Consider the following 25212-nt stretch of genomic DNA (forward strand, 5'->3'; position numbering starts at 1 on the left):
CCATCAAGTCTTAGTCTACTTACTCCAGATCCAGCTGGCCAAACAAACTAAAAGTTATGTCTATAGAGGCTTAAAAAAGTTGTTATAATAAGTTACAATGTATCTGTTTTATTTCCATTGACCAAAAATGCCCCCCCCTGAAAATAAGTAAAAGATAATGTACAGCAAGGTCAGTTTGTTTTTTGCCCTTTTCCCTTGACACAGCATGGTAATCATTGTTTTTTGCACAACCGATTTCTAGGAGATTTTAGAAAATGGACAGTGCTCATTCAAGCTTAAGATTCTGTACAAAAACTCATACTTTGCAAAGCCCAAGGATATATGTAAAAAACCTCCATGTTGTTGGATTTTTTTTTTTTTTTTTTTTTTTTTTTTTGGGGGGGGGGACTTTTTTCAATTGTAAAATTTTTATTGGTACAGGATTGCACATCATAAGATATCATTTCATTCTTCCAAATTTAAACCAAAACGATGCATTTATAATCACTAGCGAAAGAAAACCTATTCCTTATCTCTCATATGGTATATAATCCAACAGATATGGCCAAATTGTGTTGACAGTGATAACTTTAATGTAAGGAAAATTCTGTTACCTGTACAATGCTTCTGCATATCCTCTACCATACAATCAACATTGCCATTTGTTAGAAGAGAGCAAACTAGATTGATTCAAACTTTCTGCCTCCACTATTTTCAGATCAGAAACTTATACAATTTTCAAATAATGACCTTTGTGACTTTCAAACTTTGACCACAGAATCCCAAAATCTCATCAGACCTTCATCACTCAATCTTGGCTTGGACCATGTTTCAAATAGTGTCCAAAAAAAATATGTTATTGCAAGTTATTTTGTAAGTTGCCAGTTGGTGTAGGCATTAAGCCCCCCCCCCCCCCCGGCCTAATAAATAAAAAGAAAGAAAGAGAGAAAGAAAAAAAGGAAGGAAGGGAGAAAGAAAGATTTTAAAGATAGAACATAATAAAAAAGAAAAAAAATCAATAAATAAAAATAACTTTAAAAAAAAATAAAAATTAAATAACAATATATTAGGAGGAAAACAAACAATAAAAAAAGGTACACATGCAAACGAGTTTGTTATTTAAAGTTACATAATTACATTCATTCAAATTTTTAATATGAAATCATTATCATTATTCACATAGAACTATATAATTTGCAGGGTCTTATCAAAGGTGCCAGCACTTCTCGAGAGATGTTTCATATCATTATATAATGATCAAGGATGGGTGACTGCTTCCAATGATGTTCTTATTTCTGATATTGCAGTATTAATAACAATGAAGTTATGTATTTTGCTGATCACAAGGACGTCATTTAATCACCAATAATTCTTCCACTATCTCTATGGTAACAACATGTATCAGCTAAGCTTCTACAGGGAAGACACATGATAGAAAGACATCATAGATCAATGGTGTCTTAAGACCACCGCACACCTTAAAGTTGAATTAAGAAGACGATTCCAAATATTGAGATATTTACATTAATAGCAACCTTACAACCCCCCAAACACTAATAGGTGATTCGACCCCCCATTTTCTTTTTTCAAAATAGTGAATTTGAACGATTTATCCCTACCCATTTTCCCTGAGTTCACTCCTGCAATGCCTACCGAGACGGGTGTTCTTTGAGTGTGACGTCACCGGGGGGTATTCGGTCCCGGTGTAGTAATCAAGGCAGTGCCGTTTTGTGTACTATGCACGTACTCCTTCATATGGAATAACTGCAGTTGAAGTTGTATCTGCGAGCCATAGAACTTGCAAAGAGGAAATGATTAAAATATTTGTGGCCGTACTATTATTCCAAATATGTGAATTCCCTCAGAATGATATCATAGACCCTAAAGGAATAATTTCAAGGTAAATAATATGAAATTTGATCGAGATCTTCTCACCAGTCGATAACGTAGCAGACGTGTTATTTTGACATATTTATCCGCGTGTGACGCGGCTCTTGCAAAAAAAACACAGTTGGTTGCGGAATTGCTTTGTGCCGACCGGCCGCCCGCTCCGGCGCAGCTAGCTGTCGAGCTACCGTACCGTTCTTGTTGTCTTCAACCATAGAGATGTATACTAATTACTATATATCTTTCTGTCTTCAACTCACTTCCGAATTGCGTTTGTATGTGTGACGGTGACCCCTAGCGTAATTAAATATAGAAAACAACTCAGAAGGCCGAGAAAGAATACTATACGTTTGGTTCAAGATTGTTCTGTGGAATGAGCTATGAGTGGAAATGATCCAGAGGATATAAAAGTGGAGTCAAAGACAAAAGAAAAGAAGAACAAACGCCAGGGGATCGCTGCACGGCCATGAACTAAGTCGACATACCAGACCATAACAGTACACTCAATGCCTGGGTGTTGTGTGTACTAGTCACTAGTATTACTAGTATGCGTTCAGCGCGCGCTGAGCTAGCCGCCGGAATTACTTTCCAGCTACTCACTTGATTGAACATCGTGATAAAATAAATGAGAAATAGTGAAAATATCATTCAATAACTCACTGTTTGCTATCTTACATCATGATTGAAGAGTTCATGGTGGTTATTCATACTGTTTTTTATACAGGGAAAGTAAAGATTTGTACATATCAGTCCTATTTGTTTGATTTGAGTTGCTTTGAAAAAAAATTGTAAAATATCTTTCTCTCTCTGCATAGCATTTCTGTATGACATTCAGGCACCTCTTATACTAAATTCCCCCCGGTGACGTCACACTCCGAGTGACTTTTCTGTACACTCGTCTCTCGGGCTCTGACAGGTGGCTAATTTCATAGACTTTCAAAGCAAAATATCGAGAAGGCAGAGGATTATTGTGACATGCTATGTGTTTGAACAACTTATATATACTATATATTGTATGTAGAACCTATATTTATGGAAACTCACCCCCTTCTTAATTCAACTTTAAAGACTGGCATACGACCAAAATTCGAAATGAAAACTTAATACCAATTCATGAGAAGGTTAAATCATGGTCCAAGGTTCTGAATCACCCTGTGAATACTGAAATGAAAATATATTGCCATTTCATTCATAGGTATACAAGTAAATTTGATTCAGAATTGTGAAAACATTGTAACAATCATACTGGCTATGATTCTTAACCAATGTAGCCATTACTGTGAAATAAAGACTCACAATTACTTAAAGGGATCATTGCACTTTGTGAGCAGCTGATTTTTTAAAATTCTCAGACTAAGAAAAAACGTGTGTATGAGTGCCTGTATTTTGTCCTAAAAAACTGTGAAATACACCACAATATAGGACAAAAACTATTCAGCCTGATTTTGATAACTGTCTCTGAGATGTCTAGCTTCTGCCCAGTTTTCTCAAATTCAAAAAGTTTGCTGGCTGTGTTTGACTGCCTTCTATTGTGTGTAACTCCTATGCACACACTATTATCAGCTACCGGTACACTAAACATTCAGGGTACATTGTATGCACTGTACTGTACATAGGTCATGCTGGGTTCATGAAGAGGTAATTGGTGTAGTACATATTTGCTATACATGTAGTCATTGAAACCAACCCTCATTCATTTTCAAACTTTGGTTTACATCTCCAAGGTTTTAAAGAGTTCCTGTAGATATAATACTTTGAAACTTATGGACTGGTATTTTACATTTAATCCATTTCCAAGAACCAAAATGAGATTTTAAAAAGAAGAACAAAGTGAAACAATCACTTTAACATTTTTATTATTCTGATAATTACCCTTACCTCATATAAGACAATTCTATATGTTATATTATTAGAAAATGTTCAAATTACAGTTTCTTTCAAAATTGGGTCGTTGAACAATCGTGAGGTGTGCAGTGGGCTTTACATTTTATTTCCCCTGCTTCTTTTCTATAAATCTTTCAAACACTGGCTGCTACATTGCATGAAAAAAAAATATATATATCCTCCATACAAATTTGAGATTAAAATAATCATGATCAGTTCTTGTATATGGCATATCATATTATAATATAATGTGTCAATATGCTTCTAAAGGACTTGGATATCATTAACCCAGCTTTAATAGCCTTGCAGCCTTTCACAGTGCAAGATTAGTCTCCCCAGATACTTGTCGTCAAATAGTTGTATAAAAAACTGAAATAAAAACACAGAAAACATAAACAATTGTCAACAAATGTTAGAATACCTAACCCCAGTATGTAAATTGGAATCAAATAATTTAATCTACCATATATCATCAATGGAAAACAATTCATGATTTTTGACTGGATTTTACTCAAATTGCATTAAAAGTTACTAACAGAAATGGAAATTGGTGATGTCTGGTGAGAGAACCCCCCAAAATCTCAATTATTTCACTCAAAATACACTGATGGGGATCCATTTCATACAAACTCATGATTAAGGTAACCATCACGGGAACTTCAATTTGATTGGCTGCTGAGCCATCTTACAATTACCATAATAATGGCATGATCATAAATTGGCCTTCTGATCATGGCTTTGAATGGAGACAAATAAGAAAATGATGACACCTCTCAATTAAAAAGAAAAAAAATCATCAGATATTCAATACAAGCTGTTCACAGCCATTTTCTAGAGCTGGATTAATAGCATGACATCCATAGCACATCATTTTGACACTGAATTTAGATCACAATTTATATGTGGTAATGTAAAAATTTGCAATATCTAAATTCATTACTGTTTAACTGGTGGTTTTAGGGGAGCTTCATTGTATATTGACTTCCACAATGAATTTTTTCAGTTATAGAATGTTTGACCAAGTGCCAACCACTGAAATGATAGTGCTGCTCCAACATGCATTGAATTTGAACTGACATGCTAAACAAGATACCACAAAAAGAAGCCATTTCATTTTTGTAAAGTCCTCTAATCTATAATGTCACAGCTATGAATACTCATATCTCTCAAAACCTTCCACTTTCTGGCCTCATTCACCCCACTGACCTTTATAGGAACAACCCTCAGGACTAAACCCCTCTACCCCAATGGCCTATAAGATTCTAGACCACAAGGGAGAGAGAGATAATGGGCGATTCCATGCTAGAAAAACCAGCCATTTTCACAACATTTTTCAACCTGCTGTCCAAACGAACGAAGAACTTCAATTTGCTTTGTGGTAATATTAAAGTACTACTGGGTAGACTTGCAAAAAACTGACAACCAACAAAAATATGCTGTCCATAGGTGAATTAGAGCTTAAAATGTAGCGTGTCGTACGGGACATTTCTGTGTCCCGTACAACACACAACATTTTCACCTACAATTTACCCATTATCAATTTTTTTGTGTTGGTTATATTAGTCTTTCACATGACTACCCACTATAGCTTTATCATTGACAAAAAATTAATATTTTATTGCTCAGGCATTCGGCTAGGAAACTAGAAATTGTTGTCAAAATGTCCCGTACAACACGTATGGAATCGCCCTAGTAATCTCTTTATTGTTATCATTCTGTCTCATCAGAGCATGGAAACATCCATTACGATTCTTTTCTAGTCACATTTTCCCATTCATACATGTACCTCCTCTGAGAATTGTCACAAAAACTCACAGTGGAAAGAAGTCTCTAATTTTCTCTTCCTTTTTGATATAAATGTGTGAAATATATGAATTTTAGTATAAGACACTCATTATGCAATACGGTCTATGAGAGCAAGAATCTGAATCTGAAATGCCTATTATGCTGAAAAGTGAGTTGCATTATAAAGATATACAAGCTTTTAGAAAGTATAACACTTCAAAAATTAGATAATAATCAGTTTCAAAACGTCAGCTCAGATAACTAATATATATACACTAGACTATCATTTCAATATGTCATTTCAAATGCAAATTTATATAAAACAAATACAAAATTAAACAATAAACTGGGTCCAAAAGAAACTTCTCAAACTTCACAAGCGCACTACACAAATTCCACTCAGTAAAAAAGAATAAAATTTTGACACAGGCTAGCTTCAGTAATCTTACTAAGCACATGTCAATAATTGAGGTGAAAGAAGCATAATGCCTAAATAGACTCAATTAATAGCAGTCAAGCAAATAATGACCATTTGGTTTAATCCCATCTCATTTCCATTGGTCTTTCTTTTTGCCATTTTGTGACTTTGGATTCCGGAACCAATTGATTTGAGGGGCTACAGCCTCTTTGTTTTTAAACCAATCTCTTAATTATTGACATGTGCTTAATAAAGATTATTGAAGCTAGCTTGTGTCAAAATTTTGTTCATTTTGACTGAGTGGAATTTGTGTAGTGCACTTGTGAAGTTTGATAAGTATCTTTTGAAACCCAGTTTACATATAAAGTATTATTTCAAAATTTCAATTTGATAAAAAATTTCATAAAGACAAATACTGCACTTTCCAAAAGCCTACCTGACAAATAAGCATCAAAATAATGATAAAATAAACATTTTGACTTCTTAATAGTGGTTTACAGGAAAAGTAAACCTAATGAAAACATGATTTAAAAGAAAAAATATCAGAAACAGAGGTCAAAATTTGACAAACAATAAGTTATGACTTTTGTTAATCCCGAATATCAAGTTGGCCAAAGAGGTCATGCTATAGTGATGAAAGTCAAGGATAACTAGTACATTTGCTCCAATACACAAAGAGCAATGATGTCATATTTTTCAAGAATTTTACTCAAAATGATGTCTTTCTTTATGAAGAGACAGAGCAATATGCCATCCACTTGTAATAATATATTTGATTACCTCACTAAGGGGATAAGGCAGTTAAGGAGAATAAACCACACAATCATGGTAATTACAGCAAACGGAGAGTAATTCACATTTCAATAATCCTTAAATGATAAGCTCACTACTGCAAAATGAAGACGTTGGTTGCCTGATTAATTTCAGTTTTATATTTCAGAGTAGGAGTCATCACCAAGTGAAACAGTGAAAACACACAAGTCTGGCAGCATCTTGTGTACACATTTTTTACATAATTTTTTCCAAAGTACTGAATAATTCATAACATAATGGTTGTAGTTTTACTTCTGCTCTTAAAAAAAATACATGCTTAAGACCTCAAGTTAAATGCTCTAATTACTGAAGGGATGAAATCTGGTTCATAAATTAACCAATCAGTCTGTAACACAGTAGACCTAGACGGTTTACTCTTTCAGTGGTTGATATTCCACATATTGGTCAATGAAAGTAAAAGATCACATAATATTCCCACTTTCGCGAGAGCAAAGATTTGCTGCATGGAAAGTTGCTAAGTTTCAAGGTAAACACCCATTAGGTTTTAAATTCCACATGAAAGATGACACTTCATATTTTTCAACAGATGCTTTCTCTGCAGTATTTTACTTCTCCATACAAACTTCATATCAGTATCCCGAGGAGCTCTGACCTGTCTGTGGATCATGACTTACAATCTTACCCAGAAGAATATAGCTCAGCTGTAACACATGAAACTTTGCTTCCTCTAAACATACAATGAATCTTCAAGAGTTTTACATAAAACATTATTCTTGCCTATGGAAGAAACTCTACATAACTATGCAAAATTATCTATGTTCTAACCTATCATAAGCCAATACATGTTTCTCATTTCAACATAGCTAATGATGTATTCACTAAAAAGCTACATTTATATCCTCTCATTGGCAAGTTCTTATTTGTATTTATGAGATGAACAGTTTAAAATTTTCATAAACGTTTTTTAAGGTGTTTTCAAGAAGCAAGGGACTGATTGATGGGCTTTATTCTCCAGAGGCCACTTCTCAGAGTACCTGTATTTATTTGTAGTCTTCTCCTAACTTTTCGTGAAATGACAATGTCACTCAGAAATGCTTTATGAGAGCTAACATACTATAATTCCATAGTAATATAAATCGCCATCAATGTCTATGTATCTCTGGGTTATTGCACAGTGCGTCCCCCCAAAACCTATACACTTTTGAAATGGCTGCCAAATAAAAATATATCACTTTGGGGGGAAAGACTTATATATATGTGGAAAGCCAATAAAGTCAAATTTCAAATGACACCAAAAAGTTGGAAATCTATTCAGGCTTGAGTGAACACTGCCCACTTAATCCAGGGGTATGAAAATGAGGCTGGGCAGGAATTAGCCTTCCAATTTCTTTAGTAATTTTTTTTTTAACTTGCAAAGTTGAGGGTTTTGTGATGAATTAATGATAAATTGTGATCAGTTTATTGTTTGAGAAACTTTCATGAGTTATTAAATTTAATGCATGAGTGATCATGAATTGCAATTGAAAATGAGGCTGGGCAGGAATTAGCCTTCCAATTTCTTTAGTAATTTTTTTTTAAACTTGCAAAGTTGAGGGTTTTGTGATGAATTAATGATAAATTGTGATCAGTTTATTGTTTGAGAAACTTTCATGAGTTATTAAATTTAATGCATGAGTGATCATGAATTGCAATTTTTAGACTCAAGTAGGTAAAGTAGGTTGATGGGATAAAGGACAACAGAACATTTAGCCATCCTACCCTCCATCTCTACCCCCTTCCTCCCACCCCCACTTCTCTCCTTCTGAGAGACTAAGCATGGCTAGGCTGGGCAGGAATTAGCCTTCCAGTTTTTTTGAGAGGTTAGTCCTTTACTTGCAAAGCTAAGAGTGTTATGCTGAATTAATGAGTGAGGTAAGTTTTGGTTTCTTGAGCAAATTTCATGAGTTACTAAATTGAAATTTAATGCATGAGTGAACAGGAATTGTAATTTTAGTGTAGCATTGTAAGTTAGTCTTGTGGACCTCAGCAGTGTGTTCATGAGATTCAGAGTAATGTGATGGTACCTGTTACAAGCAAGAGGGCGAGATATGGTAAAACTTGATTAAAAGGGCATTCCTCTTAGTGTCCTTTTATAAATTACAAGTCATATGCACACCCCCCCCCCTCTCCCCGGCTCCCTCTCTCTATCTGTCTCACTTCCTGGATGGTAGTCTATTCAGAACCTAACTGCCAAGTGACCGGTGGCTGATGGTCAGTTTGTTTTTTTATTGAATGATTACCACGAAATTGACTGATTATGATCATTTATTTAAAAAAATGAATGTTTGATTGATCACATTGCACATTGATTGAGTTGATTTATTGATAAATTGTTGATTAAATGATTGATACATGTAGGTAAAAGATGATGCCCCAATTTTCAGAATATATCATTAAATCAACATTCTACTATGGAATTCATGCGTACATTAATAGCAATCAGTCTCTCAACAGGAGGGGAGGGTGGGAGGGAGATAAATGTTCTGTTGACCCTTATTCCATTAACCTACTTCTCCCACTAAGTCCTAGATCTAACCCCCTATAATCCCGACTCCCATGAACACATTGCTGAGATCCACATGATGAAGTTAAAATGCTGCCCCCAAAAAGTGCAATTTGTGTTCACTCATGCATTAAAGTTCAATTTAATAATTTTTGAAATTTGCTTGAACAACCAAAACTGGTTATAATTGATCATTAATTTATCACAACACCCTTAACTTTGCAAGTTCCAAAGGATTTGCCTCTCAAAAACTGACAGAAATTGGAAGGCTAATTCCTGCCCAGCCTAATTTTCATACCCTTTGTTTAAGTGGGTAGTGCTCACTCAAGCATCAATAGTTTTCCAACTTTTTGGTGTCATTTGAAAGTTGACTTTATTGGCTTCCAGATATGTAGGTGTTTTGCCCCAAAGCGATATATTTTTAATTTGGCAGTCATTTCAAAAGTGTATATTTTTTGGGGGGTGCACTGTATATTGAATAATTCTATATTATCACTCTAAAGGCCAAGGCACAGTCCCAGAAATAAGCTTCTTGTTGGATAGAACCACTTTATCCATTTTGATATGTGATCGTCCATCTTTTATTTGTATAATGCCCTTAGTCTGGCAGCCACAGCTATCTTTCATATCCTGCATTAAGTTCCACTTGCTCCATCAGCTGCTTGAAGTATAATCCCCTCTCAAGAGAGAAAATATTTGCTGACTCCCACATGGGAGCAGAAGCACTTCTGAAAATCACAGATCCATACATGATCCTTGAGTCATTAACAGCCACCTGACACAAAATATAGGACTGCAATACTCCTCAAAAATATACAATAAGTTTCTAAGCTTCCACATTGCAAATCCTTGTAAAGTCTGTGTGATATTTGTTTTCTCTCCATCATTGGATCTGTGAGATCTGCCATTTCTCATGAGCCTGAAAGCAATAAAAACGAGATGTATCTTATTTCAGATTGTTTTAACATAAATTTGCATTCACATTTCTACATGAAAAAAAAGGCAAATATCTACTCAAAGTAGCCATTTCAGTTATTAAGAAACTGCTCAACCCAGTGGCCCTGCATATTACCTTCTTCCTCTCAACTTGCTGAGCACCGAGCTACAGATTGGTACAAGGGCAGCATTAGGGTATTTTGATAGACAGAATGATGACCACATGTTAGCCTGCGTAATTACTACAATAGCCAGACTATAGAGCCCTATGCTAATGTGCAAATAAGCAAGATCTATTCTAACCCTCTCGTGGCTGAATTCACCTTCCTGCAGAATCTCGTGAATTGTGAGACTTTCTTTCTCAAAGAATTTAACCACTTTATCTTCAAGTGAAATCAAATTTTGTTGCATCATTGGTAAGAGTAAATGTTACTCTTTTATAATGGTCATTTATTTTGAATGAAATAATTTGATAGGTGAATTTTAGGCCTGAAAAGATGTCTCAAAACTGAATTTTCTTCCTCTGTTTTCTCTTGCAAATTGTGCAAATATTTTAATTTTTTAGCCAAAATGATATCTATATCATTGTAAAGCTCATTCTCTGTACTTTCTCACAATGTAACTCTTGATATGTGGCACCTTTGAAATGGGTCGGGATCCAGCAATTAACAATAAGATACAAGACAAGAATTGTTAAATTTTCGAGTAGCATGATATCCAGAGTTCTGATTGGCTGTATAATATATCACAACATGCAAAGATAATTTGATGAGATTACAACATGGCAAGTGTGACCTTGGATAGGCCCTGGAGTGGAAGCCTTTGGAATTCTGGTGGGTGTGTGGTCTCTTTGACCAATCAGAGTGCAGTATTCTTGTTTTTAAGCTGCAAAATGTACTTGGCCTATTAATAAGTGGATCATACCCATTTCCACACCTTTTCTTATACAACCTATATCATATTAACCCTAATTCTCCCGGGGGGGGGGCCATAATGGCCCCCCCCTCGACAATTTTCGCGATATATCTGCTGCGCGAAATTTTTTGACCTCGCCGCTCACTGACTTTTTACTTTCAAGTCTCGCGCAAATTTTGAGACCAAATTTGTGACGCCCGGGTACGCGGTTACGACATTACGCAACATTATATAAGTGCATGTCAGACCCAAAATTGCTCATAAACGTGATTTCATATACAAATCCAATGCAAATAGTGTATTTAGCCAAAATTCATAAATGTATCATTATTTCTACTTTTACTGATTAAACTTAATTAATTTTGCCTTGTTTATGATCAGAATTAAGTCTGGAACGATTTCCATTGAAAAAACAATAAAAAAACCAAAAGTAAAAAAACAAAGAAATACATAAGAAATTCATAAAACAATAAAATACATAAGAAATTGATTTCCAAACCGAAGTTTTTTTAAATTGCGATTGTTAAGAATGCTACAAAGAATATTTTTACCAAAAATTAGCATTCTAGGAGCTTTGTTTAGTGAATTAGAGCAAAAAGTATGATTTATGCATAAATTAGCATAATTAATTCATATAAAATAAAATCTGAATATTTTGGAAAATTTTACCATACAGCCTTGTAGATTACATCACACACTACCAGCGTGCAAATTTTTGCGTCGCTCACGCGATCGGCGGCCGAGATCTTAAGGGGGGGCCATAATGGCCCCCCCCCGGGAATGACAAGAATCAAAATACCCCGGGAGCTTGAGGGTTAAAGCTTAGATCTTCAGCTTTATCATGATTTAACACGGTGTCGCTAAGGCAAGCACATAATACGCCCGCCTGTTACGTGGAAAATGTAGTTATTGCTCAAGCAAGAAAAGTGGAAGGTGGCGACTTCACCTTTGACCTTCTGACCTCAAAATCAATAGAATTCCAAGGATCTATGCTAGTATCATACACATCAAATTGTATGAGCCTCGGTTAAGTTAAATTAAAGTTATCGCATTAACAAGGACTTCAGAAGGGTAAGATGAAAACATGTCACTGTGATCTTGACCTTTTGTCATCAAAATCAATAGGCTTCCTATGATCCATGCTAGTTATCATACACACCAAATAGTATGAGTCTAGATTAAGTTGAACTAAAGCAGTCAGTCGGCAAGCCTCATTCTGAGCATAACATATGTCATGGGAAAATATAATTTACATCACATATGTCAAGGTCAGGAGGAGATGATGTGAAATAATGTAAAATAAAGGGGAAAATCTGAAAATTTGTGTACAAAACAAATGGAGGGTTGTCCACAAAATCAGCCATTTTGAAGCATGTTTGCCAATTTGAGGATCCCCACAGAAAGTACAACAAGACTTTTTAAACGTCCATAGCTTGCCTATTTCATAACCGGTTATGATGAAACTTGTTTTAAATCCTCTTGTATTACTCCTGCTAATTAAATTGCTTCTCTTATTGGGTTTTGGTTTCCTTTAAGCTGAGAAAAGTATTTTACTGACATACCTTCCTCGCATATTGCAGCAATGTCATCTCTTCCCATTCCTCTAAGGGCTTGAACCAAGTCTCCTTTTGTCTTCCCCCGGTTGACCCAAACCTCTAAGACTTCTGTTGCTGACACTTCACTTGAAAGTAGAGCGTTAGTCTCCTCAGATAAGAATTGACCAGCAAGCATGTGAACATTTCGGTCCGCATTATCAGGTTGGTCTAGTGCTCTGATAACACGCCTCAACTGGTCTGCTGAAAGCTCCTGTCAAGCCAAATCAATTAAAAAGTCAGCACTCAATCCATCATAAAACTCCTAACATAACATAAAGACAACTTCCACATGTATAAAATTCAAATTTTCAAGAAGAAAAATGTTTTGAGCTAAATTACTGAGTGTTTCTACATGACTTGTATCGATAAACTTTATCTATTGGGTCATGAGGGAGTTGTATGCATCTTGTGATAAAATGTCAAATTAATTGCACTGAATATTAAAACAATCAACTTTACCAGAGCATCTTCTACAGACTGCTGATGTTCTACTTCTTCTTCTTCTGATTGGTGTCCATTGCAAGGAAGGGCAGCCCCATTAGAAGGAACTTGCATATGGATAGATGTACTAGGACTAGCACGCATCGGAACATGTCCATTCATTCCATTTGTCCCATTTGGTGAGTATACTGTTGGAGGAGTTGTTTGATCTATATGTTGAATAAATACACAAATTAATTCAAAATTCAAAATGGAGAGTTGTGTCTAAGGGTGGTGATCAATCAGCATGAGAAATTAATTTTGTAACATTATTACTATTCCATGTAACACAAATCATGAGTTTTCTCTAACCTGGATTTACACCTTGCCATTCCCAAACCTTCCCTTTCAGCAGCTTCAAACCTATCCGAAGATAGCTAAAGAACAAGATAACAAAATGATGGCACATGCATTCTTGCTGACACATCATCTTATTCTTTCTGAAATGAGTTCATTTCAGAACTCTGAATCCCACTCAAGATACAATACATACATGTACAATACAATGGTCCCTATATTCTTCTCTTTTTAAGAAAGAATAACCTACAGTCATTATAAAGGACTACTAAACATGATGAAACCATTAAATATCTATTAATAATTATCCTATCTTTTCTAAGGAATTTTGATTGAGGCAGCATTTGAATTTTTCAAACAATTTGGCAAGAAAAGGCAAATACACTTTAAAAGTTCACCCAAACAAAAAAAAAGGAATTAGAGTAAATCAAAAGAAAAGGAGCCATAACACTAAAAATTAATCAAAACTGGATGTAAATTAAGAAAGTTATGCCACTTAGGCCCAAATTCACAAAGGTGGATTTTATAACCATTAGTTAAACCTATGGTATATGGAGATTTCCTGTATAAATTACGCTTATTTATCAACACTGGGCTATTCCATAAAATAATAAACCTTTTGGTCAAAATTTCAAAATCCTACAAACAGAACAAATTAGGTATCACTTGAAAGCTAAGACACTGAAATGTGTGAATCTGAAAGAAATAATTTCAAACAATGTATCATTTCATTTTGGCAAGGCATTGAAGTCACCATAAAAACAAAATATAATTTTACTTATTTTAAAGGTCAAGTTTGCAACAAATTTTAGACCTTATATAAGCTTTGAAATGATCAAAGTTGGATGTTGTCCAAGTTGTTATTATGTCAGGTTTCTAAAAAATAAGTTAGGTTTTTTCAATTTTTCTTATATTTTTTAAACCAAATATATTAAAAGCAGGCACTTTCAAATGTAAGTCTGACCCCTTTTCACATACACTTTTTTTCTTACAAGAAAAACAAAAGCAGACAAGTTTCCCCAAAGTCAGATGCAAAGCAAGCTTGGTTTGTTTAATATATACACCAGAAGGTAGCTCAACACTAGACCGGGATTTCAAGTTAAATGGGGGTCGGACGTACAAAAAAGTTGTACGTCCGACCCCCTGTACGTCCGACCACTTTGCTTTTTTTAATGAAGTTATCTTGCACTGCTTAGATGTTTTTTTTTTGCAAAATTCAAATCTCATAACATCTTTTACTCATATCATTCTTTCAAAATTAAATACAAATTTCAATTTCAACGTAGTTTAACAATGACCTCTTTTGTATTTTTTTTACCCAACAAATACTGGGGGCAAGAAATCACCTTCCATCTTTAACATTTTGCATGATAATACCTTAACACATGGTGATATTGCTGTATAGTTTTATCATTTTTTTCTATGAAGTCTTGCACAAGTTTTGAGACCAATTTCACAATAATACCACCAATTTTTGACAATATATAGATTTTCATATGATGATATCATCTTCAAGAAATGATGATTTATTTGTGTTTTGTGTACATAATCAATGGAAACTGCCGTCCTATATCTCAAATTTCACTCAACTTTATGAATTTAGTGGTAATTATGATTGAATATAACAGCCTGCAGGAAATTAAAAAGAAAATTAAAATTAAAAACATACAAATACATGAGAAATTTTAAACAAAGAAGTTCCATATAAGGAAGAAATTCCCCTTCCCCTCAATATCAGATACAGCAATTGCACCTCTATGGGAAATAGATCTACCCATTTGCTATAATGATACATGGGTGTCAAGACTATTCTATTTTTGCCTGTAGGGGTGTAAGTTATGAAAATGTGAAGGGTTATCATTTAATTTTGACTTGTTCTCATTTCTTTATTTCTGCATCAACCTTGTTCACACTTGGTACAAATGATCATTGGTTAATACCATGTGTGTGTTGATGAGGTCAAAGGTCATCGGGGGTCAAAAGGTCAAAAGATAAAAGGCCATTCAGTCATTTTTTGTTTAAATTAAATTTATTTTTGTGCATCAATATTGTTCAGACTTGTAACAAATGATTAGTGGTTAATACCAAATGTTTGTTGATGAAGATGGTGAGATCAAGTTATCTAGGGGTGAAAATGTCACTTTCTCATTCCTTTATTTCAGCATCAAACTTTCTAGGGGTCAAAAGTTAAATTTCAGTCATTTCTTTTTTTTTGTGCGTCAATTTTCTTCAAATTTGAAACACAAAAATCAGTGGGTAATACAAATTTTTTGTTGATGAAGATGGCAATTTCTAAGGTTATTTAGGGGTCAAAAGGTCACTTTTGCTCATTTTGTTATTTCAAGCATGGACCTATGAAAGCTGGACATTCATCGGTTAGTTAATGAATTCACTAACATCTGACTGTCATTGTCATGTGAATAACATTCTCTTCATATTTATCTCCTGTGATACCATCATGGTCGCCGTCAATTAAACCATGAGTTACAGAAGCTTTCGGTGATTAGACATTTAACATTAGACAAATTGTATGCGCAGAAGGTAATAAATTACCTGAATTCTCGGAAATTAATGTGCAGTTCTGGTTTACAAATGGTTACCTTAGTTCCATGGTTTTTATTTGGAAAAATGTATGAATATTTCAAGATAGAGGCTGAAATGAAATTGATTGATTGTAATTTATAATCACATTTTAAAGATTTCTTCATAATATTCCAGAGAAACATGGTGGGTTTCTTGTAGGGGTCGTCCCCCTCTCGTTGTTAGAAAAGTCATTATGAGTGTGCAGAAGCGTGCAAATCGATAATAATAAATTTGATATCACAAAAATCGTCTGCTTCTCAATTTGCTGTTCCAAATCTGAAACATCTTAATTGAAAGGTATAATCTGCTACAAGACATCAGCCAACAAACGGCAAAAAGAGCAAAACATTCCTTTGTGAAGATCAGATTCGCCTTGGTAGTCGCTATTGTCAAAGCACCTGTATGTTATCATTAATATGCACATAATCAGGAGACGGCGACTATGATTGCATCAAAAGAATGCTCGCGTTAATCGTCCATTTCTTATAGGTCCATGTTTCAACTTTTCAAGGTCAATTGTTCAAGCTTTTCAGGGGTCAAAAGTTAACTTTCGCTACCGGTAGTTTTGTCCATCAATTGTATTCAAACTTGGAACAAATTATCAGTTGGAAGTACCACATATTTGGAGAGGTAAAATGTCATCTAGGGGTAAAAACGTCAAATGATGTATTTCTGCATTCATTTTGCTCAAACTTGGAACAAAACGATCAATGGGAGAAACCACATGTGTTCATGAGGATGGAGAGATCAAAGGTCATCTAGGGGTCAAAAGGTCATATTGCATGTTTTATTGCTTGCAATATCAGGGAAGACTCATGGTTCATAACCCACCTTGTTTAAACAAAGTTTGTAACAGGACTTGAGAAGTTGTTTAATGTTGAAGAAATTCTTTGTCATGTCTTTTCCAAACCATTAAAAAAGACACATTTTACTTGAAGTTTAACCGGAAAAAAATATCCTGCATTGTATGAATAGTTGTGTTGTTTTGTTATTGATGTGGTCTAAAAATGTTTATATAAAAATGGAAACAATTTAACCCCTCTGACTCATTTGTAATAGCTACGAGGAGCAATTTGCTTGACTGTAAGAAAAATCAGTATGGGGGTCGAACGTACACTGTCTGAATACATGTCAACTTTAATCAAGCATAACTCTTCACCCGCATCAGATTCATTTGTTAATTCTGTCTTATGTGAAAGACAACTAACCAAACAATATGTATACAAAAAAAATTTCCAGTTTAGAATTTCTATGTCTTGTGTTAACTGATCTTCAAAGGGGGTCGGACGTACAGTGTGCAAATATTTTGCACAACGTACGTCCGACCCCTCAAAGTGTACGTCCGACCCCAAATAGATCAGCCTGTAACTAAAACAAGGCAATGCCTATCAATTTCTTGCTTCATTTCTTTAAAGATTCATCCTCATATTAGAATTTTAGTACCTGCATCACAAAAATCACAGAGATTTTGACATGAACTCTAAAAGTGCAAGAACTGGCTTTTGTCTGATGTATGTCCGACCCGTCACATTTTTGCCCATATTTTCTATACTTCATATTGCAGCCTGGTCCTGTCATGGTGTAATGATAACCTAGGTCACATGTTATGATATACTGGAAAAAAAATAAAACACTGCTATTAAATCAAACGAGATACAGCTCTTCAATGTGTCCGAATGTACGTCCGACCTTTATGGAATGACCCCACTTTAAAAAATGTCCAATGCACGCTTTTGTCACATTGCGCCAATTGATGCCTATTGCAGTGGTACTATGCTATTTTATTATAAATGAGTCCACTGTTTCAAATCAATGGTCCACTCTTCAAACAGAGGACTCATCAATAAATTAGCGTACTTAACCATGGCAACAGGCATCAATGTGGCACACTGTGACCAAAACGCGTATCAGCATTGGAATTTTTCAATATATGCAGTAAAATAAGCATAGTTTATACAGGAAATCTGCATAACCATGGGTTCAACAGTTTTAAAAACCACCTTTGTGAATTCAGGCTTTAAAGTTTCACTTATTTTTAAAAAAAAAAAAAAAATATCACAATACTGGTAATATGTAAATGAGGGAGCCAAGAATGCCAAGCACTCACCCTTTCTTTATTATTCATTTTTATGACATAAAGAATATTTCGATTTTGCAGATCTGACAATTCGGAAGCATATTTACTGAATTGCAATAGGTTACAATAATGGCAATGTCACATGTGCAATGAGGAACCAAACCTTGCTTCAAACTGTAGAGAGGAAAATATTAAGATAATCCATATTTCATTAAATGAAATACAAAATAAATAGTGAGTCTGTGAGTGGGTAACATGATCAGTTCCTTCATTTGCATACCGAACAGGGCATACATGTAACTGTTTGTGAAAAATAAGCAACACTTTAAAGTTTTATAACTATCTTATTTCACATCCCATTTTGAATAAGAAATCACTGTTATATTTGTTTGATTTTTCTCTTTTCATCTAAATCTTTTTTTTTTATAAGGTGGACATGCCCTCTTAGAGTATTTTTCTAGAAAAAAAAACACTTTGAAAATAAAGAGGTATACTTACTAGTTTTGCGTATATGCCAGTTACAATTGAGTGAACATGCACCCTCTCTGTCCCGTCTCATACATACAACTGAAAAGGAATGTGCAGAATTATTTTTTTACAAGATAAAAAAGTCAATTCAAAGATGTTTTTTTTAACAAATTTCTTTTGTATCATACACATCAAAGATACTACAAGGGGAAGATCGGACAGTACATAAAGCGTGCAGTGAAACGCTTGGGAAGAACTCCCTACAGCGTTTTTTTACCTCTGCGTATCGCGATATGGATGTGTACAAAACATGAGAGAAATGGTTGAATTAGAGATGAATTTATTTGAGAGGTTTCTGGGTAATAAAAGGTGGAATTATCTACATGCGTTGCCCCTGTGCCCTCTCCCAAATCCCTTCTCTCATTTTCCCCATATGTTTCACACAGTCGCGAGCCGATGTGCGAAGGTTTATTTACTCAACACTAGTGGGCGCCCTACCACATGAGCATTAATCAAGCTTTTCAAAAAAATCGCTGGAGTGTCCGATCTTCTCCTTGTAGTATCTTTGTATACATGCATAAAAAAAACGAAATTGGGAAACAAGTGGAGTGCCTCGGACAGTCTTGCCTGCATTGCACGATTCAATATAGCAGCAGGCTGACTTTGAAAACTACTATAAAATAATCATTCACAAAAAACATCATTCATATAATGATACAATACTGCTTGTACATTCATTGGCCAAATACTTGATTATTCTCATGTCAAAGCTTTATGAATTAGATCCATACACTTTCAGAGTTATGATGGTAATTCAACAAATACCCCAAACTTGGCCATAGTTCATTGACCATAAATAACCTTTGACCTTGGTCATGTGACCTGAAACTTACACAGGATGTTCAGTAATACTTGATAACTCTTATGTCCAAGTTTTATGAACCAGATCCATAAACTTTCAATGGTATGATAGTAATGCAACAAATACCCCAAACTTGTACATTGACCCTAAATGACCTTTGACCTTGGTTATGTGACCTGAAACTCGGGTAGGATATCTAGTAATACTTCATTACTCTTATGGCCAAGTTTCATGAAGTAGAACTATATACTTTCTATTAAAGTTATGTTGACATTTTTGACACCCTTATCATGTTACATACGTAACGTGCCCTATCTTGAAAAAGACATCCTCTTTACATGTTTTTTGGTCGCGCATGGTACCCACTCGTCAATGTAAGTGGCTCCCCCCCCCCCCCCCCGGGTATGAAAATGATACTACCAAGAAGGATTTCTCTAATCTTGCTTGAATTTATCGGCCTGTAACGTTATAATCCTGCTACATGGACCAGCCATATAGTTTTGTTTGTTTGCAAATCTTTTTTACTTCACTGTAGACTTAGCACGAAGTATTAAAAACAAAAGTCACAAACAGAACCAAATGGATGCAGCCATACACAAGGATTGTAATACAATTACAAGCAAGAAAATTGAGAAATCCTGCTTGGTAGTACATACATGTAGCTATATTTGGTTGATTATTATCATGTGAAAGTTCTGATTTATAAATCTAGATATTAAAAGAAATATAGATCTTAAAGTGGTTGATATTTTCACTGCATTTTTTTTTCTTTATGTCAGCGGTCCACGAGCCTGGAAGAAATTACACTGGTGACTGGTAGAATTGGTAGTTTACCAGTGGGCCACGAAATATAAAACATGAGAAATTGGGAGCTTATAACTATTAAAATAAATGGGCCTTAGTAATAAATTCAAGAAGTAGGCCTGAGTTTATCATGCTAGCACACAGGAATCCAACAGCTAAGATGAGGTTCTGGTAAAGTTATTCCTATCCCTGTGTTATGATGCTATTCTTTCTATTTTGACCTTTTTTTTATAGTATTGCTATTAAAATTTCATTAAAAAATTCAAATTACATGTATGTATTAGGATGAGTGTCAAATATCTCAAAATTCTTGTCTACGTTCTGTGACATTTACAAGGTTTCCCATAAACGGACATCATCATTGTCTATAAGCTTTTTCACTGCAGTTGACTGCAGAGGACCAGCGCTTTAAGGTCCAATCTGAGGAACCTAGTAATGATAATAAATGCCTAACTAATTGGCACTTATGTTCAAAATGGTAATCGAAGCCAGTGCATGACCATAGCTCTACCGACTGGTCTAACATGCCTCTTCAATCTTTACACTAGTCTATCATTATCTGACTTGCCAGTCCAAAATTACAAGCACATCCTCCCCCATTGACAATCGTGCACAAAATATGATGGTTGTAAAGACAGATTATTCATACTACTACGTGACGAGCTAGAGAGACATGTACATGTATGACATGCTATTCTACTCCCTTAGTTCAATAGCATTAAGGTTTGGAACTAAATAATGTTCAATTATTATGATTTTATAACAGATTATTAAGTTCCATGGGAACCAAACTGGTGTAACTTTTTAGCAAAAGTTGAGCAAAATAATTTGGTAGTAGTGTTTCTACATTATTGACTAACCTCTGTGTAAAAATGAAATATATCTGTCAAGCCACACAAGAAAAAAAGGCAGTCACAAGAGTCATTTTCAGAATTTGTTAACTGGTACCCAAATCCCTGTTATTAAAAAAATATATATATCCTACAACTTATCATGCTTTTTGTGGGTCACTTTTAACCAAATATCCATTGTTCTGCCATCTTGAATTATTATTAAGAAACTTTTGAAACCAGTTGAATTCAAATAAAAGAGAAAAAATCAAACAGACCAATAAAACTTTGAGGAAGATTGAATGAATAATAAGATAGTTTAAGCATTTGAATATTGAAATCACTATAAATGCTTTGTTGCTAGGTCCCCTTTATATTGAAAATGCAATCAAGATCAGTGATGTCACACACAAACAACTGTCCCATCACTTTTGTACATATTTAAAATTTATCGCAAGATCAAGTGTTCACTTTTGGCCATTGGCAATGCGACCAAGATCTATGATGTCACAGATGAACAACTCTCCCCTTTTGGACACTGAAAATATACCCCAAAACATCTCTTTTTGCTCAATCTAATCATATGACAAACAATTCATCAATGATATAATGTTGTGAAACCTCTGTACTTGTCCTCTCATAAAGAGAACACCTCACCTTGTGATAGACTCTATAAAAGTGAGAATATAAGTGAAATAAGTACTAAAGTAATGAGGGAGTTGTACGTGTGTGACATCACAGATCTTGGTCGCATTGCCAATGGGAGGATCACATGGCATTAGTGATCTCAATATTCAAATGCTCATAACTTTCTTATTATTCATTCAATCTTCCTCAAACTTTCAACAATGTGTTTCTTTGATTTTTCTCTTTGATATGGATTCAGCTGGTTTCAAGGGTTTCATTCTCCTTTAAGGAAAGAGTAGACAAGTGTGACATTACAGATCAGGCCAGTGAGAGGATCACCATAGCATTTAGTGATCTTGACATTCAAATGCTCATAACTTTCTTATTGCTTGTCTAATTTTATTCAAAGTTTTGTATCATATTCTTTGACTTTTCTGCTCTCACACAATTTAACTTGATCCAAGGGTTTTATCCTCCTGTAAGTCTTTACAAGCTATTCCATCTGCATTACCAGTATTACAAAAATATACATAAGACTCTTTCACCTCAACTGCATTGTCCATTGCCAAAATCTTGAGAGAAGGGTCTGGGATGTGAGGAATCTATACCCCCTGTTTCAACTGTATAACAATGCCACTGAAGCCCGGTCTGCTTGGGGTTAAAAGTCAAACTAGTCCAAGAAAAAGGCTGGATGATAGACTGCTACTAATTTTAAGTAAATATCATTAGGGTATGCAACACTACTTAAAAATTCAATACCTCTTTCAAATTTGTTGGGATTATCAGGTGTTATTATGGTATAGAGTGTTTTAGCGATGCATTCAAAACACATATTTTGGTCTGCATCAAATGTCTGTTCAATACTAGAGCGTATCTCTAAAAGGGACCAAAATCTGATGAATACCCCATAGGCTCCTGTACAAAACTTGCTGTTGAATATGAGACCATAGAGCTATTACAGAAGGAGGACTGACTCTCTCGAACGCTTTGCCCCATGCGCGGCACCGCTAATTTCCTCACAGCAGGGTGGTCCATCACGGCACTTTCACACTTACAGGCGCATGCGGCCCGTAAATCAGCCCTAAATCTGATTGGGAAAGTTGATCGAATGCAATTTAAAACGCCGTCATTCGGACCCAATGGGTAATATTAATATAAATAAAATTTACAGATCATAATCAACGAAATCATAAAAGTTAGGTCTAGATCTATCTCTTCAAGTACGTCAATTCTAGTATTTTTCCGAAACGGCCCGGAGCTGAGGCCTGTACTGTGTGAATGAGCTGAGCGTGCGAGCTCGGAGCTCAAGCATCACACTCACCTTCAAATTACACAAATAGGAGTACATGGGGCACCGGAAGATACTCGACGATGCATCAATCGACGTAGAAATGCCCCGCATATTCGTTGTTATATTATCAAGGCAATTATAACTACACAAATGATCTTTGCATCAAAATTAAGCTCAAAGTATGCTTTTTCCCCTCATTATAATTTCTAAAACGGGAACGTACAGGGAAAGATTTAACTACGGAAGAAAGACATACCTAAAATGACCAATCTCCAACTTTCTCCGTTTGTAATTTTGTTGAGTCGAATGAGATTGTGACATATTTGGTATGTATGCAAAGGGGATCATCTCAGAAGTTCAACTATACATAAAAGACGTACATCAGGAATCCGTACAAAGATATATGGATGTTGGAAGAATAGCAAGTCGTGTTTCGATTTTGAAATAAAACTGAGCTCGAAGAGAAGTTATGTGGGAGAACGTTGTTTACGGCGGTGCCTCGCAGGGACCTTCAAAAAATCTCTGACCTCAGATTTTACCAGCGGGCTTATCGCGTTATGTAAGCGGGCTCTAACTTTCGCCTGGCCGCTCGCCGATTGATGTTAGATATCGTTCCTTCGCCCGAAGGAAGCGATAACAAAGGATTAACAGAGGAATTGGAAGATGGTTCTCCTTCTGTAATAGCTCTATGATGAGACCGTGTTCAACAGTCAAATGTGTGAAACATACAACAAGTACAATGAATGCACTACAATGCGCAGCATAGAGCACAATGATTCTCAATGACATCATAATGAGCTAAATGTAGGTCGAATTTTCAATAATAAAATTTGATATTACGAAATGATGAAGCCATGTGGTAAGTGACATGAATTTTTTTTTTTTTTTTTGGGGGGGGATAGATAATAATAATTATATTGGATGACTTTATTTCATGGAATACCAGAATATTCCACTCGTTATGGTCAATATTCCAGTCATCTGTGATTCATGGAATTTGCCCAAACTCTTGAAAGATTTCTGGTATTCCATTCTGAGCCATCCAATACAAAATAATTATTTAATTGATAAAATGTGTCATTTTCAGCACTTCTTTTAGCTACCACTCTCTAATTACGAATTATCTTACCTATGGTTACAATGACTACAATGATAAGTATTATCCCACAGACAATAAGAACGATCGTTCCTTTAGGTAAAGAATTCCCACCTGGTTGCAGCTCTGTTGACTTTCCAGTATCAACTGCATAGAAATAAAGTAAAATAAGGCAATCCCATAAAATCATCATGCTATTTTTTTACTCATGACAAGTTTTACCTCACATCACAAAAAGCTCAATCCATATTAAATCTAAAGGCCTCGTCCAGTGCACTTACAGAAGCAAAGAGGGTGAAAAACATTTTAAAAATCTTGCCATCCATTAGAAAAACGCTATTGCATACTGTTCGTTTGTTTTTGCGTCCATCAGCCACTGGGACTGGGCCTTAGAGCATCCTTTTCTGTCCTCTCGATAAAGACTTTTGCAAACATTGTTAAATGAGAAAGGCTGGTAATAGTTTCAACTTCTTATATTAAACTGTATTCCTTTTCAGTGATGCCTAAGATCCAGGGCAGGAAATAATTTCTATTTTTTTATGGTTATTTTTTCTTTCTTTTAGGGATGATGGCTATATTTTATGTTATTTCTTTCACTTTAAGGCTACATGCATTAAAGGCAAATCTGCTGTATGTAGAATACTGATTTTCTATAAATATTAGTTGAATATTGTGTTTGGAAGATCTTTGGGCAATTTAGGCTGCCATAAGGGCAAAATCGCTTATCACATTCATGTATTTCCTATGCTGCAAAGATCTTAAAGGGATGGTCCGGGCTGAAAGTATTTATAGCTTTATAAATAGAGTAGAATTCACTGAGCAAAATGACAAAAATTTCGTCAAAATCGGATAACAAATAACAAAGTTATAGAATTTTAAAGTTAAGCATCATTTGGGGAAAACAGTCGTCATGAATATTCATTAGGTGGGCTGATGTCACTTGTTCTTTTGTATTTTATTATATGAAATGAGGTTTATTCAAATTTTTTCCTCCAAGAAGTAGAAAAATTGGAATGACAACTGATTTAGTGCATTAGATATTTATTGCTGCAACTTATTTCATTATAATGGAGACATATTAT

General features: G+C 35.0%; 1 protein-coding gene across 1 annotated transcript in view; it reads right to left on the reverse strand.

Annotated features, from left to right (window-relative positions):
* Positions 1 to 8303: 8303 nt before the first annotated feature.
* LOC129255614 (tumor necrosis factor receptor superfamily member 1B-like) overlaps positions 8304 to 25212 on the reverse strand; it is a 29809-nt gene continuing 12900 nt past the window's right edge. Inside the window, exons 4-8 of the mRNA XM_064095975.1 lie at positions 24164 to 24277; positions 18651 to 18719; positions 13175 to 13365; positions 12683 to 12926; positions 8304 to 10188 (exon numbers count right to left, since the gene is read on the reverse strand). Coding sequence (XP_063952045.1) covers positions 10181 to 10188; positions 12683 to 12926; positions 13175 to 13365; positions 18651 to 18719; positions 24164 to 24277 — 626 coding nt within the window. The 3' untranslated portion in view covers positions 8304 to 10180. The remainder of the gene's footprint in view (positions 10189 to 12682; positions 12927 to 13174; positions 13366 to 18650; positions 18720 to 24163; positions 24278 to 25212) is intronic.

Source organism: Lytechinus pictus, chromosome 3 (assembly GCF_037042905.1).
Source record: "Lytechinus pictus isolate F3 Inbred chromosome 3, Lp3.0, whole genome shotgun sequence".
Classification (NCBI taxonomy): Eukaryota; Metazoa; Echinodermata; class Echinoidea; order Temnopleuroida; family Toxopneustidae; genus Lytechinus; species Lytechinus pictus.